General features: G+C 48.5%; 1 protein-coding gene across 1 annotated transcript; it reads left to right on the forward strand.

Moving 5' to 3' along the window:
• Nucleotides 1-9,478: 9,478 nt before the first annotated feature.
• LOC137838858 (uncharacterized) lies at nucleotides 9,479-13,915 on the forward strand. The gene is made up of 4 exons (XM_068648075.1): nucleotides 9,479-9,658; nucleotides 10,051-10,617; nucleotides 10,774-11,226; nucleotides 13,343-13,915. The coding sequence occupies exons 1-4, from the start codon at nucleotides 9,479-9,481 to the stop codon at nucleotides 13,913-13,915; spliced, it is 1,773 nt and encodes a 590-aa protein (XP_068504176.1).
• The last annotated feature ends 2,810 nt before the right edge of the window (nucleotides 13,916-16,725 follow it).

Below are 16,725 nucleotides of genomic sequence, written 5' to 3' on the forward strand. Positions count from 1 at the left end.
CACTGGAAGTGTGAAGGCTCCAAGATAAGTTAGCAATGCCGCCACTTGAACCAAGGCACTCAAGATGAGACAAAGAAGAGGAGAAGACAAGTTCTCACACACTCAATCACCAATTTGGGAGAGTTTTGCTACTATAATTCTCAAATCTGATTTATGAAGGACCTATGCCCTCCTTTTATAAGAACAAGGGCTGGTCATTACATAGCTTATTCCCTAAGCTACCCAAAAAGCTCCTAAGCTCACGCCCCCTACTAAGCTCACTCCCAAGCTTCTAGAATTTCCTAAACTAAAGCTTAAAGATGCTTTTACAAAAGAGGTGTCTAATGTTTCCCTCTAAATACCTTTTAATACACAAGAAACTATAAAAAGAGAAAACAATCTTCCACTATTTCCTAATTCCTTAAATTTGCTTCTTGTAAGCCTATGAGGTGGGCTATTGACTCTTTGAGCGTCTTCTACTTGAGCCTCTACCTCCTCTTGTCCTTGATCTTCCACTATTGCCAGAACTTTCCTAGACATGTAGTTTTACACTACTACGCTCTATATCCAGTACAAGAATAATTTCTCTCATGTGATCGAGATCATGATAGTGATGATGATGAAGCGACATCTCAGTTTCTACCGGAACAATGATTGTAGACCGTGAACTAGTACACCAGGTAAGTTCCTAGGAAAGAGGTGGGTCACCAATGCACGCGCTTAAATACCAAGTCTTTCCTTGCGAGATTTTTCCTAAACATGTACTTTTACACTACTACGCTCTATGTTCCTATCGGTTGACTCGATTATCTTCGCGCGCCTACGACAATCACACGCCCAATTATCCCTACTTTTGTTCGTGCCTTCTTCGATCAAACACCTGAAATCATAGAGAAAAATGTCGCCTTAGAGGTCGTTTGCACTCCGACGCTCAAGTCAGTATAGGGCTAGGAAACACCAAAGGGAAGCTGTAAAAAGCTCCTCTGTAATTTGTGTGTGTGTCTTCGCGTAAAAGTTGCATATGAATCGCGTACCTTATTAGGTTTGATACTACCCCTTATATACTCTAGGGTTTCCACTGATTTCGCTAACCATAATTAGGTTTACTGAGGGTGTGCCTTAGCGCCACTATCACCCACTCTTAGGGAAATCTAGCACGTAAGACTCCCTTACTGGAGTGCAACCTCTGACGGGATGACCACCTGGGTACCAACTTGTGCACCTAATCTCTGAGGCCATTCGTCCTGAGAGTGCCCTAGCAGTTCACGTGCCATGCATGCATCTCACCCATGGAACGAGACCCTCACGGGTCGTATCTCTTCCAGTGGCTTTTTACTAGTGTTACGCCTGAACGCGTCATCCACACCACACGCATGGGCCCCTTGTGAACTAGGTTTCTCCCTAACTGATAACTGGTGTGTGGTCTGGGATCCACCTCTCGTGGCCCAACTCTTTTGTTCGAGTCACCGATGTCTGATGTCTCATCGCCCTCACTATATTGCCGAGGACACATTAGTACATCCTGGTGATCGATGCCTGACCACTCTTCGGCACCTTGGCTTATGTGTCTTGCAAGACACTAGCCCACGCCGCTCGTGGGACCCAGCTTACGTGGCTCCATCATTACTAGTGGTCAACGACGCTTGGTCAGTACATAAGTCCCCCAGTCTTGAGCTGTAACTTGTCCAGCGAAGAGACTAAGTCCTCGCCCTGGCGACCCACGTGGCTCTGTGTGATAGGACGTGAACAGTGTACCGAAGTGACACTTCTCTGTGCCCGTTTTAACCTGCGCACACGTATCTTGATCCAACGGCCAGGACATAACGCCGCTTGCGCTTCTTAGTTTACGTTAAGTATTCGAAAACGCGCGCTCCCAATCACTGTTCCCTTATCAGAAACCTCTTGCACGCTTCATCTTCTTCTTCTCCAAGCACTCTCACTTCCCTTCGCGAAAAACCAAAACTTTCAACTCTCGTCGATCAAAGGTATGATTTTTATCCATTGATCGCCTTTGTTCTTTGATTTTGCTGCTTGATAACTGCCTGGGCCTGTTTAAATTCCTCGTATTTTAGGCTTTCTCTGTTTTTTCTTCGTTCCTCTATTTTTCTGGGTTTTCTTCGAGTGTGGGGTTTTTCTGGTTTTTGCTGGGTTACGCCATCACCCTCTTCTAAACCTTTGTTTTCTCCTTTCTTTTTCTTGCTTTTTAGCTTTCTTCGAGATGGCTCAAACGAAAACAACCTCCAACCCTCCTTCCAAAGTAGATTACAGAGCCCTCTACCCCTGGGCCCCTGAGGACCTTCTCGCTGAGACCTCCGCTCTCACCTCCAGTAAGGATGTGATGAAACATAAGGAGGATGAGGCCGCTCATTTGCTTCATGTGTTTGGGCGAGAGTGTGATGCGTACGTGTTCGTCCTACCCTGCGCTGTGGGTGAACCCGTGTGCGCTCATGAACGCGCAAACGACGGGGAACCCTTCTTCTTTCTTTACGCTACCATCTTCAAACGAATCAAACTTCGTTTTCCACTCACGGGGTTCGAGTGGGCTCTACTGGCGGAGATCAACGTGGCCCCTACACAGCTGCATCCCAACAGTTGGGCCTTCGTGAGGGCATTTGGTATCCTCTTCAACCACATCGGGCACACCCCCTCTGTGGACGTCTTCCTTTATTTCTTCGAGGCCAAGAGTCCAGGGAAAAAGCTTTGGGTAAGTTTCAACAGGGTGGCAGAGAGAGTTCTTCTCACCCTGTTTCAACAATCGTACAAGGGCTTCAAAGGGAAGTTCTTCAAGGTGTGTTGCACCGACTACGACCGCACCCTTCTGGATGGCTTCCTACTCTATTGGGTGAAGAAGCTAGAGTTCAAGAAGCCGAGGACTCTTGAGGAGCCGACTCCTCATGATCGCGAGCTCGGCCAAGTCCTCGCAACCCTAGGGGTGGTGTTTAACACTGCCCAACTGATCAAGTATGAGTTCAGCCCCTCTGATCTCAAGGGCTATATTAGTACTTGTCCATACACCTTTCTCACCCCACCTTGCGTGTCTTTGGTTAGCTTGCACATCTTAAGTTTCATTTTTTCTTGTTACCATGCGTATTAGCATACTGCTATACTTGCATACTATGCCCCTTCATGCTTATATGTTTATTCTTGCATTCTGAACTTGCATACTTTGACCTTGATGCAGGTATGGTGCTGAACGAGGAGAAGCGGGCGAGGCTTGCTGACGCCCTTGCTCGTCGCCAAGGGGCGCCTGGGGCCGCAAGTGCCTCTGCTCCTCCCGCCCCCAACTCTGCCGCCATCGCGCCTTCCCCCGCTCCTTCTGTTCCCATTGCCGCAGTACCCCTTGCCACCGTTCAGGCGTCACCCGCTCAAACTCCCCTTGAGAAAGGCAAAAGGGTGGTGGAGATCGAGTCTGACGAGGACTCCAAAGAAGGGCCTGTCTTCAAGAGGCGTAGGGCAATGGTGGTCGCGACCTCTCACTCTACTACTGCGGGCCGCCCTGCATCTTTCAGGGAGCACCCACCAAGTGCTTCCTCACCTCGTGGCCCACTCGCTCTTGAAGGTGGTGGTGAGAGCGCCCCTGGGCATGGGCACACTCCACCTGCACCTGAGCTTCCTGCTATCGTTCAGCATACCCTCCAAGGTTTCCAACCAGGGGCAGCGGTGGGGGTGACCGAGGATGTGGCCAGGGAACACTTGGGACTTGGCTTCGGTGAACTCCTGGCCCAGGCAAACGCCCAGATCAATAAGGCAGAGGCGTTGAAGCAACAACTGGCCTTGGTGGAGGCAAAGACCCAAGAAGACTTAGCTCTGGCGGAGGAGAAAAAGAAGGAAGAACTGGCTTAACTGATCCAAGTCTTCACCAATTGCGAAACCGCGTTGGAGCAGGAACTAAGCAGCCTCCGCCAATCTGAAAGGGAGACCAAGAAAAAGCTCTTTGACAAAGGTCAGGAGTATACTGATCTTGAGTCAAGGGTCTTGACTTTGCGCACCAGGGTGGTGGAGCTGGAAGGGGAAGCAGCGACAACCAAGACCAAGATGGTGAAGCTTGAAGAAAGGGCCACCAATCAGCAAGTGCAGCTTGGTCGCGCGGAGGCTGAGCTCACTCAACAGGCTGAAAGCTTCAAGAAGGCCAAGGCGGACCTGATTGAGGACGCTGCCGACGCGTATGTTGCAGGGTTCGAGGACGCCCTTGCTCAGGTTGCCTGTGCGCACCCTGAGAAGGACGTCTCACCCTTCGTGACATCGAATCTTGTGGTGGATGGGCAGATCGTGCTTAGGGAACCACCATCATAAGTTGTATTTGGTTTCCCAACGGACAATTATTCTTTTAATGCATTATTCGCTTATAACTTATTTGTTTAGATGCCTCAAACTCTTAACTTCTTTAATTTCCTTGGTCTTGCTCTGTCTGAATGTTGCTCTTCTATTCCGCTTAACTTGTGTTCTTCGTCTTGACTATTAACTATTGTACCTCGCGCTGAAGCTCCTAACAACGCCTTTGACAAACATTTGAACTTTGGGTAGCACGGTTGTTTATCTCATCTTACCGCATATTCCACTAGGTAGTGGGGGTATGTATACTAACCTGTATTGACATCGCCCTTGCTTAGAATCAAGAGAGGATTTAACTGTAAACTGCGTTGTTCAACCTTGGCGTTCTCACTCGAGGGGGGGTGTTCTCTGTGAACCTGCCCTTCCCACTCCCGAGACTTCTAACCCAAGGGAAAGCCTGTGACTGACCTCTTAAAAGAGGATTTCTCTGGCGAACCATTTCTCTCAACCTTAGCGTTCTCACTCGAGGGGGAGGCGTTCTCTGCGAACCTGCCTTTTCCACACCCGAGACCTCTAACGCAAGGGAAACGGCTCGTATCTAGCCTCATCTTCACTCAAAGGCGAGGGAGGACTTAGATGGTGAACCATACTTGTTCATTCTTGGTGTTCTCACTCGAAGGGGGGAGGTGTTCTTTGCGAACCTGCCCTTCCCGCTCCCGAGACTTCTAACCCAAGCGAACGGTTCATAACTGACCCTACCTTCGCTCAAAGGCGAAGGAGGATTTAACTGGTGAACTATTTCGACCTTAGCATTCTCACTCGAGGGGGGAGGTGTTCTCTACGAACCTACCTTTCTCACCCTCGAGACCTCTAACGCAAGGGAACGGTTCATATCTGGCGTCATCTTCGCTCAAAGGCGAAGGAGGAATTCACTAGTGAACTATTTTGACCTTAGCGTTCTCACTCGAGGGGGGAGGTGTTCTCTACGAACCTACCTTTCTCACCCTCGAGACCTCTAACACAACGGAACGGTTCGTATCTGGCCTCATCTTCGCTCAAAAGCGAAGGAGGACTTCACTAGTGAACTATTTCGACCTTAGCGTTCTCACTCGAGGGGGGAGGTGTTCTCTACGAACCTACCTTTCTCACCCTCGAGACCTCTAACGCAAGGGAACAGTTCGTATCTGCATTGTACAAAAATTCGAGAATATACTTCAATCAAAATTTATTGGGTGACCTCATTAAAACACCCTTATAAGGGAAAAAGAGCGTCCCCTAAGAACTATGTACAATGCTACTGTTTAAATGAAATAAAACTTGAGGTTGGTCGCATTCCATGTACGCGAAATCGCGCCTTTCTATAACGTCTCAAGCTTGTATGCTCCATTCCCAATGGCCTCTGTCACTCTGAAAGGACTAGTCCACTTGGGGGATATCTTGTTCTCTAGCTGATATGGGTGGGCCTTCCGCATTACTAGGTCGGCGACCTGGAACTGGCGAGGCTTCAATTTCGAGTCGTGCTTGTACTCCACCCTTATCTTCAATGCTTCAACTTTAATTCTTGCTTCCTCCCTGACTTCATCCAGTACGTCCAGGATCACCTTTCTCTCTTCGTTGGACTCTTCAGTCACGATGTTCTGGAAACGTGGCGAGCTCTCCAGGATCTCCACTAGAATCATCGCGTCCGACCCATACACCAAGCTGAAGGGTGTCTCTCTGGTGGTGGATTGGGGAGTGATGTGTTAAGCCCACACTATTCTAGGAACCTCCTCTGCCCAGGTTCCTTTGGCCTTCTCAAGCCTTCTCTTCAAACCTCTGAGGAGGACTCTGTTGGCAGACTCGACCTGCCCATTCGTCTGGGGGTGCTCGACTGATGCGAACACCTGCTTTATTCCAACCTCTGAGCATAGCTTACCTAGTTGTTGGCTTGCAAACTGCATGCCATTATCAAACACCAAGCGCTTCGGTACCCCAAAGCGGCACACTATGCTCTTCCATACGAAGTGCGTGATCTTGTGGGCCGTGATCTGGGCCACGGGCTCAGCCTCGATCCACTACGTGAAGTACTTTATGGCGACCAGGAGGTATTTCATTTGTCTTATCGCTAAAGGAAAGGGTCCCAGGGTATCGATTCCCCATGTATGGAAAGACCAAGGTCTGTAAATCGACCTGAGCTCCTCTGGCGACACCTTGTGTCAGTCAGTGTGTTGCTGACACTGCTTGCACTGCTGTGCGTACCTCGTGCAATCTTCCCTTACTGTTGGCCAATAGTATCCCGCACGAATGGCTTTTGATGCTAGAGATCGTCCACCGTTGTGACTCTCACTTATTTCTTCGTGGAGCTCTGCCATTATCCGCACGCATTGGTCTCCGCTTACACATACCAAGATTGGATGGGTGAACCCATGTCTGAACAGCTCTCCATCAATGAGAGTGTACTTGGAAAAAAATTTCTTGACTTTCCTGGATTCTGTGGGTTCCAATGGGAGTATCCCATCAGCCAGATAGCGCTTGTAGGGCATCATCCATGTCTTTTCCCCTTTGATCAGGCAGATCTGCATTGATTCCTTCCCTAGGATTGGATATATGCTTACCTTGGAAGTCTGGAGTGTTTCCTGGGTCAGTGACCGATGACTCTTCGCCCCTCCTCTCGTCGTGTTGACCTGGTGCACCCCCACCCAGTTATCTGCAGTGAACGTTCGAGGTGTCTTCAGGGTTTCCTGTATGACCGTCCTCTACTTGCCCCCCTTGCCTGAACTGGCGAGCTTAGCTAGCAAGTTAGCTCAGGCATTTTGTTCTCTAGGGACGTGCACCAGCTCGAACACCGTGAATGACCCCTTCAGAACCTGGACGTACCCTAGGTACGTGACCATCTGGGGGTCCTTGGCCTGGTATTCCCCAGTTACTTGACCCGTGACCAGTAGGGAGTCGCTCTTCGCCAATAGACTCTTCGCTCCCATCTCTTTTTCCAATTGCATGCCTGCAATGAGGGCTTCGTACTCTGCCTGATTGTTGCTGGCCTTGAAGGCGAACCGTAGGGCCTACTCGATCAATAGCCCGTTCGGTCCTCCAAGATGACACTTTCCCCGCTGCCTTGTTGGTTAGAGGATCCATCTACAGAGAGTACCCACCGGAAGTCGGTTTCCTCTTGGTGTGCGTCTCCGAGGAGAGCTCTTCGACAAAATCTGCATAAACCTGGCCTTTGATAGGACCTCGGGGCTCGTACTGGACATCGAACTCTAAGAGTTCCACTTCCCATCGTACCATCCTTCCCGCCACGTCCGGTTTTTGCAAGACCTTGCAAATAGGCAAGTCTGTCATTACCACCACTGTAAAACTCTAGATATAATGGCGAAGTCTCCTCCCCGAGAAAACCATTGCCAGAGTCTCCTTCTCTAGGGCCTGGTATCTTACCTCAAGCCCCTGTAAAACTTTGCTCACAAAGTATATAGGCTTCTGCACTTGGTCCTGCTCTTGCACGAGGACCGAACTGATGCTCCATCACAGTGAAGTACAAGCGGAGTGGAGTACCCAGCTGTGGCTTGCACAACAATGGGGGCTGGCTAGGTACTCATTCAGCTTAAGGAACGCCTCTTCGCACTCCCTCGTCCAGATGAACCTGTTGTTCCTCCTCAGACACTGGAAGTAAGGGTGACCCCTGTCTCCTCCAGGCGATACAAATCTGGACAGAGCGGTCATCCGCCCCGTCAACTGCTGCACCTCCTTTACTAAGATTAGGCTTCTCATCGCAAGGATTGTAGTGCATTTCTCAGGGTCCGACTCTATCCCCTGCTCAGTGAGTAAGAAACCCAAGAATTTATTAGCCTCCACCCCGAACATGCACTTCTCGGGGTTCAGCTTCAGTCTATACTTAGCTATCGTCGTAAATTGCTCTTCTAAGTCAGCCACATGCTGATCTTTTACCTGTGAGGTCACCACCATGTCGTCCACATAAACTTGCACATTTTGCCCTATCGTGGGCGCGAGCACTCTGTCCATCAGCCTCTGGTAAGTGGCGCCTGCGTTCTTCAGCCCGAAGGGTATCACTGTGTAACAGTAGCAAGACAGCTCTGTCATGAACGTCGTCTTGCACTCGTCCTTGGGATGCATCTTAATCTGGTTGTACCCAGAAAAAGCATCCAGGAAGCTGAGCATCTTGTAGCCCGAGGCACTGTCTACCAAGGCGTTGATGCTTGGTAGAGGATAGGAGTCCTTCGGGCATGCTTTGTTGTTCCCACGCGCCCGCGAGCGCCGGCGCGTGCGCAACCCGTGAGAGTGCATGAAGCAACAATAGAGAATAGGGCCCACGCGAAGAAGCAGCCCTACGAGCCTAGGAAGCCTCAGGCTAGGGGGCGTGGAAGGGAAGGTAAGCCTGTGAGGCATAACTTCGTGGTAGAATTGAAAGATTTGATAGTTGTGCCCAACATAGCAGTTAGGTTGAAGATGCCGCCCAAGACCGACAAGAAGCTGGGACCTCACAAGGAGGCTTGGTGTGACTTTAACCAGGTGTTTGGTCATCCTATATGCAACTGCTTGGCGTTGGGACACCAGTTGGACGAACTGGTGAAGAGTGGGTTCCTAAACGACTACCTGGCGGAGCCACAGAGGGTTGAGACCCCAGCAACGTCAGGTGAGGACCAAGGGCATGAGATGCCCGTTCATGGGGAGATCCACACCATCTCGGGGGGTTTCTCAGGTGGAGGGTGCACCGCCTCTCAGCGCAAAAAGTACGCACGATCGGTGATGTCAGTAGAGGCGCAAATGGCGGACGACGTGCTCGACATCGACCTTACTTCCACGAAGGCTGATCTTCAAGATGTCATTCCCTATGACAACAACCCTGTGGTGATTTCCGTTGTAACCGCAGGGAGGAAGATGCACCGAGTGTTAGTGGACTAGGGCAGCTCGACGGATGTGATGTTTTGGTCCACCTTTAACAAGCTGCAATTGTCTCCCGACCAGCTGAGGCCTTATGAAGGGTGCCTATATGGCTTTGCGGGAGACCAGGTGGAGGCGCAGGGGCATTTGGAGCTGCGGACCACCTTTACGGATGGTGTTGCATCCCGCACGGAGAGTATAAGGTACTTGGTGCTATGAGAACAACCTCAAGGCCAAGAGGGGGGTGTTCATGGTTATAGAACGCCCACCTAGCGGAGACGGTGACGCCCGCGTGGTGGTCTCCTGCGCAGAGAGCCCTTGGGAAGGGCGACCCGAGCCAACAGGGGATATGGTCGAGAGGCAAATCGAGGGTAGAACGTTCAAGCTTGGTAAGTCGTTGGACCAAGCAGAGCAAGACCAAGTTGCTGGGGTGATAGCACGGCACCTGGACGCTTTCGCATGGTCCACCTCGGACATGCCAGGCATAGACCCAGATTTCCTGTGTCACCGCCTCACCATGGACCCCAAGGTTAGGCCCATGTGCTAGAGAAGAAGGAAGTTTAATGAAGAGACGCGGCAGGTCATCAAAGAAGAAACAAAGAAGTTGATGAGTGTCGGCCACATAAGGGAGATTCAATACCCTGAATGGTTGGCAAATGTGGTCTTGGTGAAGAAGGCCAACGGGAAGTGGAGGATGTGCGTGGACTTCACCGACCTCAACAAGGCATGCCCGAAGGACTCGTACCCCTTGTCAAGCATCGACGCCTTGGTGGACAGTGTCTTGGGATGCAAGATGCTTAACTTCTTAGACGCTTTCTCTGGGTACAACCAGATTAAGATGCACCTAGGGACGAGTGCAAGACGACATTCATGACCGAGCTGTCTTGTTACTGCTACACGGTGATGCCCTTTGGGCTGAAGAATGCGGGCGCCACCTACGAGAGGCTGATGGATAGGGTCCTTGCACCCATGATGGGCAATGTGCAGGCCTACGTGGATGACATGGTGGTGACCTTGCAGGCGAGGGGTCAGCATGTGTCTGATCTGGAAGAGCTATTTGCGACCATGGCTAAGTACCAGTTGAAGCTAAACCCTGAGAAGTGCGTGTTCGGGATCGAGGCAGGTAAGTTCTTGGGTTTTCTACTCACCGAGCGTGGGATAGAGGCGAACCCGGAGAAATGTGCGACAATCCTTGCCATGAGAAGCCCGGCCTCGGTGAAGGAGGTGCAGCAGTTGACAGGGCAGATGGCCGCCCTATCCAAATTTGTGTCAGTTGGAGGAGAAAAGGGGCACCCCTACTTCCAGTGTTTGAGGAGGAATACCCGGTTTGTGTGGACCACAGAGTGCGAGGAGGCATTTTTCAAGTTAAAGGAATATATGGCCACCCCTCCCGTGTTGTGCAAGCCGCAGTTGGGCGCTCTACTCCGATTGTACTTTGTTGTAATGGAGCGGGCGATCAGTTCGGTGCTCATCCAAGAGCAGGACCAGGTACAAAAACCAATATACTTCGTGAGCAAAGTATTACAAGGGCCAGAGGTGAGGTATCAAGCCCTAGAGAAGGCAGCCCTGGTGATGACCAACTCAAGTTGCTCCTAAGAATGTCAAAGAATCATGTATTCTTGTAAACCTTGCTCACCTCAAAAGGCAGCTCTCATTGAAGATTTAAAACATGTTAAACAATCAAATGCACAATATCTTGAGGTGTTGAGCCAAATGGAGACAAGGCTTCGAATTTTGGAAGTACAACGCATGGAGAAAAGATTGTCAAAACTTGAATTGAAGTACGAAAGATCTTCACATTCCAATCATGAAAGACATCATTCTCCTAGGCATTCTTCCAAAGATTTTTCCAATGCTCACGGCCAACATCATTATGGGCTGGTTTTAAAGAGTTTCAACACCTATGGGAGCTTTGAAAAAAAGGAAGAATGGAAAATACACAAACGTGAAGATAGAAGCCAACATGTGATATTGCCTTTTGTTCAAAGTGTTAAAGTACCTAGCTTTAGTGGTAATAGTGATCCTAATGTGTATTTAGATTGGGAGGCTAAATGTGAACAAATTTTCAAAGCCTATGGGGTCTATGAAGACCAAAAGGTGAAAATAGCCTCTTTAGAATTTTTAGATTTTGCCAAGAAATGGTGGCATAGCATTGTAATGGACATTGGATATCATAAGAGACCTCCCGTGGTTTCTTGGAATGATTTGAAAGAGTGTATGCGCGCGCGGTTTGTTCCTCCTTATAGGAAGGAACACTTGTTGAAGTTCCAAAGGCTTCATCAAGGACATAGGATGGTAGATGAATATTTTCAAGAATTTGAAACATCTTTGATTAAAATGAATTTGCATGTTAATGACGAATCAAAGATAAAATGGTTTGTAAGTGGTTTAAGAAGAGAAATTAAAGATTTGGTAAAACTACATGAGTATACTTCTTTAAAGAAAGTGTTTCACTTAGCCATCAAGGTAGAATCACACCTTTTGAAAACAACTTTCAAAAATACTCATGATGATAGTTTCTACAACTCTTCTAGGAAGGATGCAACCAAAGTTTCTACTCAAAATTCTCCTTCAAATTTTTGCAAAGAAACCACTTCTTCCCAAAAAGTTTCTACCCAAAATCCTTCTACCCCTAAGTCATCCACCAAAACTTTAAAAACCAAATGTTTTAAATGTTTAGGTTTTGGGCACATAGCTCTTCATTGTCCACAAAAGCAAACCTTAATGATAAACAAGGTAAAACAAGACCTAATTCACCCACCTACCACACGTGAAAATGAAAAAGACAAAGAAGGCCAAATTGACATGGGTCTTATCCTTCCACATCCTAGGTATTTTCCTTCCTTATCTTTGTCATTACCAAAGGTTCTTACTTCACCACCATCTTGGTTAAAAAATGTTTGGAATGATTTTTTCATACCTCCTAATGGTTGTCACCATTTAAGCGGCCTTTTTCCAAAAGATATCATCATTCCCAAACAAATTTTTCCAACTTGGTCAATTTCTAGAACCTCCTTTTCTGCAATCCCATTGTTTACAAAAGCTAAGTCATGTTTGCCTTTTTCTTCCCCTTTTAATTGTCACAATAAACTGACTTTGTTCTATGTAGGGATTCAGAATTCGTGGACGAATTCTCTCCAACTCGAGGAGTATGATGAGAATCAAATAAAGGAGGCTTTTATTAATGAAGGAAGAGGTCATTCACCTTCACATTTGAAGTTCTTCCTTCTAGTCTTCTCAAAATTAAAAGAAGACATAAAAAAAAGAGAGGATCAAGCCTAACGCCAAAGAAGTCTACAAGCTTTCAAGAATGGGCTTCAATTAAATATCTCTCTTTATAGTTTCTTTTAAATTGTAAATAATATAGAATATTGTTTAGAAAGGTGCTTAGAGGGAAACATTAGACACCTCTTTTGTAAAAGCATCTTTAGGCTTTAGTTTAGAAAATTCTAGAAGCTTGGGGAGTGAGCTTAGTAAGGGGGGTGTGATCTTAGGAGCTTTTTGGGTAGCTTAGGGAATAAGCTATGTAAATGACCAGCCCTTGCTCCTATAAAAGGAGGGCTTAGGTCCTTCACAATTCAGATTGGAAAAATAGAGTAAAGTTACTATGCTCCATTTGTGAGTGATTGTGAGACTAGTTCTCCTTTTCCTTGTCTTATCTTGTGATACATTAAGAGCATTCAAGTGGCGGCAAATTTGCACTTATCTTGGAACATTCATCATCCAAGTGGCGTGTCCATTCCCAATCCTTGCTTCAATCACATAAGTCATCTTCCTTCATCTTGTTCTTCAATTTCAATCGGTAATTTTGGTTTGTTTTAGTGTTCTTCATCGTTTCCACCAATTGTATTTGTGTTTTCCAGCTTTGTTTTCATTTCTGTTCGATGCAGTAGCTTTTCCTTTCAATTCTGTTCGGTTGTTTTAATTTTGTTCTTCATTCTTTGTTGTTGATTCCATTTGACAATATATGGACTTCCATATGAGGTTTGGTTTGGTGCAAAGTCTTGGTGAGTTCTTGAATTAGAACATTGATCCAATTCTAAGTAAAGTTTCATTTCATGACCAACTCAAGTTGCTCCTAAGAATGTCAAAGAATCATGTATTCTTGTTGTTGCATTCACATCACCTGGTCATGGTGTTCTCGGCTAGGAGGCTTCGCCATTACTTTCATAGTTTCACATTGGTTGTGATGACGGACTTACCTATCCGGAAGGTGCTGCAGAAGTCGGACGTAGTAGGAAGGATGGTGTGTTGGGCAGTGGAACTGTCGGAGTTCGATGTCCAGTATGAGTCCCAAGGCCCCATCAAAGGCCAGGTATTTGCGGACTTTTTGGTAGAGCTCTCCTCGGTGGACGCACAGCAAGAGGAGGAAGCTAGCTTCAGATGGGTACTCTCCATGGATGGGTCCTCCAATCAGCAAGGGAGTGGAGCTGGCGTGATCTTGGAAGGATCAAACGGGTTGTTGATTGAGCAGGCCCTAATGTTCGCTTTCAAGGCCAGCAATAACCAGGCAGAGTATGAAGCCCTCATAACCGGGATGCTCTTAATTAAAGAGATGGGGGCGCGAAGTTTGTTGGCAAAGAGCAATTCCCTTTTGGTCAAAGGTCAGGTGACTGGGGAATATCAAGCCAAAGATCCACAGATGGTCGCGTACTTGGGGTACGTCCAGATTCTGAAGGGCTCGTTCGCAGTGTTTGAGCTGGTGCACGTCCCTAGGGAGCAACATGCCCGAGCTGACTTGCTAGCCAAGCTTGCCAGTTCGGGCAAGGGGGAAGGCAGAGGATAGTCATACAAGAAAATCTTAATGCACCGCGAACGTTTGTTGCTGATAACATGGTAGGCGTTCACCAGGTCAGTATTGCTAGAGGAGGGGCGAGGAGTCATAAGTTTGTGACTCAGGAGACGCGGAGAACGCCCAGTGTAAGCGCTTCCCGGTTGTGGAGGGGGAGCCAATGCAGATATGCATAGTTGAGAAAGGGGACACATGGATGACACCCTACAGGCACTATCTAGCCGATTGAATACTTCCGTTGGAGTCTGTGGAAGCCAAGAAGATAAAGAGGAACTCTGCCAAATACACCATCGTCGACGGGGAGTTGTTCAGACATGGGTTCACCCACTCGATTTTGGTGTGTGTGAGCGGAGACCAGTGTACACGAATAATGGCAGAACCCCACGAGGGGATTTGTGGTAGCCATATGTGAGGGCGGTCCTTGGCGTTGAAGGTCGTCCGTGCAGGTTATTACTGGCCGACAATGAGAGAAGATTGCACGAGGCACGCCCAACGGTGCAAACAGTGTCAACAGCACGTCGACTGGCACAAGGCGCCGCCAGAGTAGCTAAGGTCGATTTACAGCCCGTGGCCGTTTAACACGTGGGGAATCGACATTCTGGGGCCCTTTCCTTTGGCGGTAAGGCAGATGAAGTACCTTGTAGTGGCCATAGAGTACTTCACGAAGTGGATAAAGGCTGAGCCAGTAGCGCAGATCACAGCTCATAAGATCCAACACTTCGTATGGAGGAATATAGTGTGTCATTTTGGCGTGCCGAGGCGTTTAGTTTTCGACCATGGCACGCAGTTTGCGAGCCAGCAACTGGGCAAGCTATGCGCAGAGGTTGGGATAAAGCAAGTGTTCTTATCGGTTGAGCACCCCAAAAGAAATGGGCAGGTTGAGTCTGCCAAAAGAGTCCTACTCAAGGGTCTGAAGAGAAGACTCGAGAAGGCTAAAGGAACCTGGGCAGAGGAGGTTCCTAGGATAGTGTGGGCTTACCACACCACGCCTCAGTCCACCACCAGAGAGATACCCTCCAACTTGGTGTACGGGTCTGACGCAATGATTCCGGTAGAGATTCAGGAGAGCTCACCACGTTTTCAGAGTTTCGTGGCTGAGGAGTCTAACGAAGAGAGAAAGGTGAACTTGGATCTGCTGGATAAGGTCAGGGAGGAGGCGAGGATCAAAGTTGAAGCATTAAAGAGAAGGGTGGAGCACAAGCACAGTTCCAAGCTAAGGCTTAGACAGTTCCAGGTTGCTGACCTGGTAATGCGGAAGGCTCACCTGTATCAGCTAGAGAACAAGCTATCCACCAAATGGACTGCCCCTTTCAGGGTGACGAAGGTCCTGGGAAACGGGGCGTACAGGCTTGAGACTTTGGAAGGAGGCGCAATTCCTCGTACCTAGAATACGGCCAATCTCAAGTTTTATTTCAGTTGAACTCTAGCATTGTACACAGTTTAAGGGGACGCTCTTTTTCCCTTTTAAGGGTTTTTTAACGAGGTCACCCAATAAAATTACGATTGAAGTATACATATTCTTGAATTTTTTGTACAATGCAAGGGCGAACCTGTCGTCTTGGTGTTTAGACACCTCGAGAGGGAGTGGCAGCTTCCGCTTAGGACGCCTCCCCCTCGTGCGTGGGTGCCAAGTACGAACAGCAGGGTTCGACCAGCGACAAACCAGTCGTCTTGGTGTTTAGACACCTCGAGAGGGAGTGGCAGCTTCCGCTTAGGACGCCTCCCCCTCGAGCGTGGGCGCCAAGTGCGAACAACAGGGTCCAACCAATGGCGAACTTGTCGTTTTGGTGTTTAGACACCTCGAAAGGGAGTGGCAACTTCCGCTTAGGACGCCTTCCCCTCGAGAGTGGACGCCAAGTACGAACAACAAGGTTCGAGCAGTTAAGTCCTCCTTTGCCTTTGACCAAAGACGAGGCCAATAACGCACCTTGAGGCTAGAAACCTTGAGAGGGAGGGGCAGCTCCCGCGTAGGATGCCCCCTCTCAAACGCGAACACCAAGGCTCAGCAAAAGGATTCCCAGTTAAAGTCCTCTACTGCCTTGGGGGCAAAGACGAGGCTAGTTGGTGTATCCTCCCTAACCACAAAGCATAGGTAAGGATCAGCAAAGGAGTTTCCCTTGTCTAAACAAGAGTTAAGGCAAGGCCAATTAAAGGTTCACGCATGCCCACCTCCATCACGGGTTGCTAAGCAATTAAGGCAGAGGGCGAGAAAGCGTGCTACCTAGAGTTTAAAGTTTTAAAGTTTGTCAAGGACGTCGTACGTCGTATGTTAAAGATGTTAGCATTGAATCGCTGCTGGTAAGAGCGACAAGTTAAAGACGCAGTTATTGACAAACGAAGATAAATAAGGCAAGTAAAGAAAAGTGCAAGTTATATTAAATTACAAGTTTTGCAAGGGGCATTGTTCCAAGATAAGTTACACAAGCTCCTATTGAGGGTGCCTAGGCACGATCTGCCCATCCACGACGTGGTTTGACATCGCAAAGGGGGAGACGTCCATATCAGGGTGCTTGTAAACAACCTGAGCAAGGGCATCCTCGAACCCCGCTGCGTAGGCATCAGCAGTGTCGTCAATGATTTCTGCCTTGGCCCTCTCGAAGGCTTCAACTTGTGCGGTGAGCTCAGCCTCCACCTTGCCCAGTTGCACCTCTCGGTCGGTGGCCCGCTCTTCGAGTCTGGCCATCTTAGCTTTGTTGGCCTCAGCTTCTTCTTGGAGTTCCACCACCTGAGTGCGTAGTGGCACGACCTTGGCCAGCAGGGTGGCGTACTCTTGACCCTTATCGAAGAGTTTCTTGTTGGCATCC

This window comes from Phaseolus vulgaris, chromosome 11 (genome assembly GCF_000499845.2).
Source record: "Phaseolus vulgaris cultivar G19833 chromosome 11, P. vulgaris v2.0, whole genome shotgun sequence".
Classification (NCBI taxonomy): Eukaryota; Viridiplantae; Streptophyta; class Magnoliopsida; order Fabales; family Fabaceae; genus Phaseolus; species Phaseolus vulgaris.

Bases quoted from the DNA above. Each gene is read 5' to 3' on its own strand.
- LOC137838858 (XM_068648075.1), top strand. From the start codon at position 9,479: ATGGTCGAGAGGCAAATCGAGGGTAGAACGTTCAAGCTTGGTAAGTCG. The intron at 10,618-10,773 runs GTACAAAAACCA...TCACCTCAAAAG, and splicing joins TCATCCAAGAGCAGGACCAG to GCAGCTCTCATTGAAGATTT. The intron at 11,227-13,342 runs GTGAAAATAGCC...CCTATCCGGAAG, and splicing joins GGGTCTATGAAGACCAAAAG to GTGCTGCAGAAGTCGGACGT.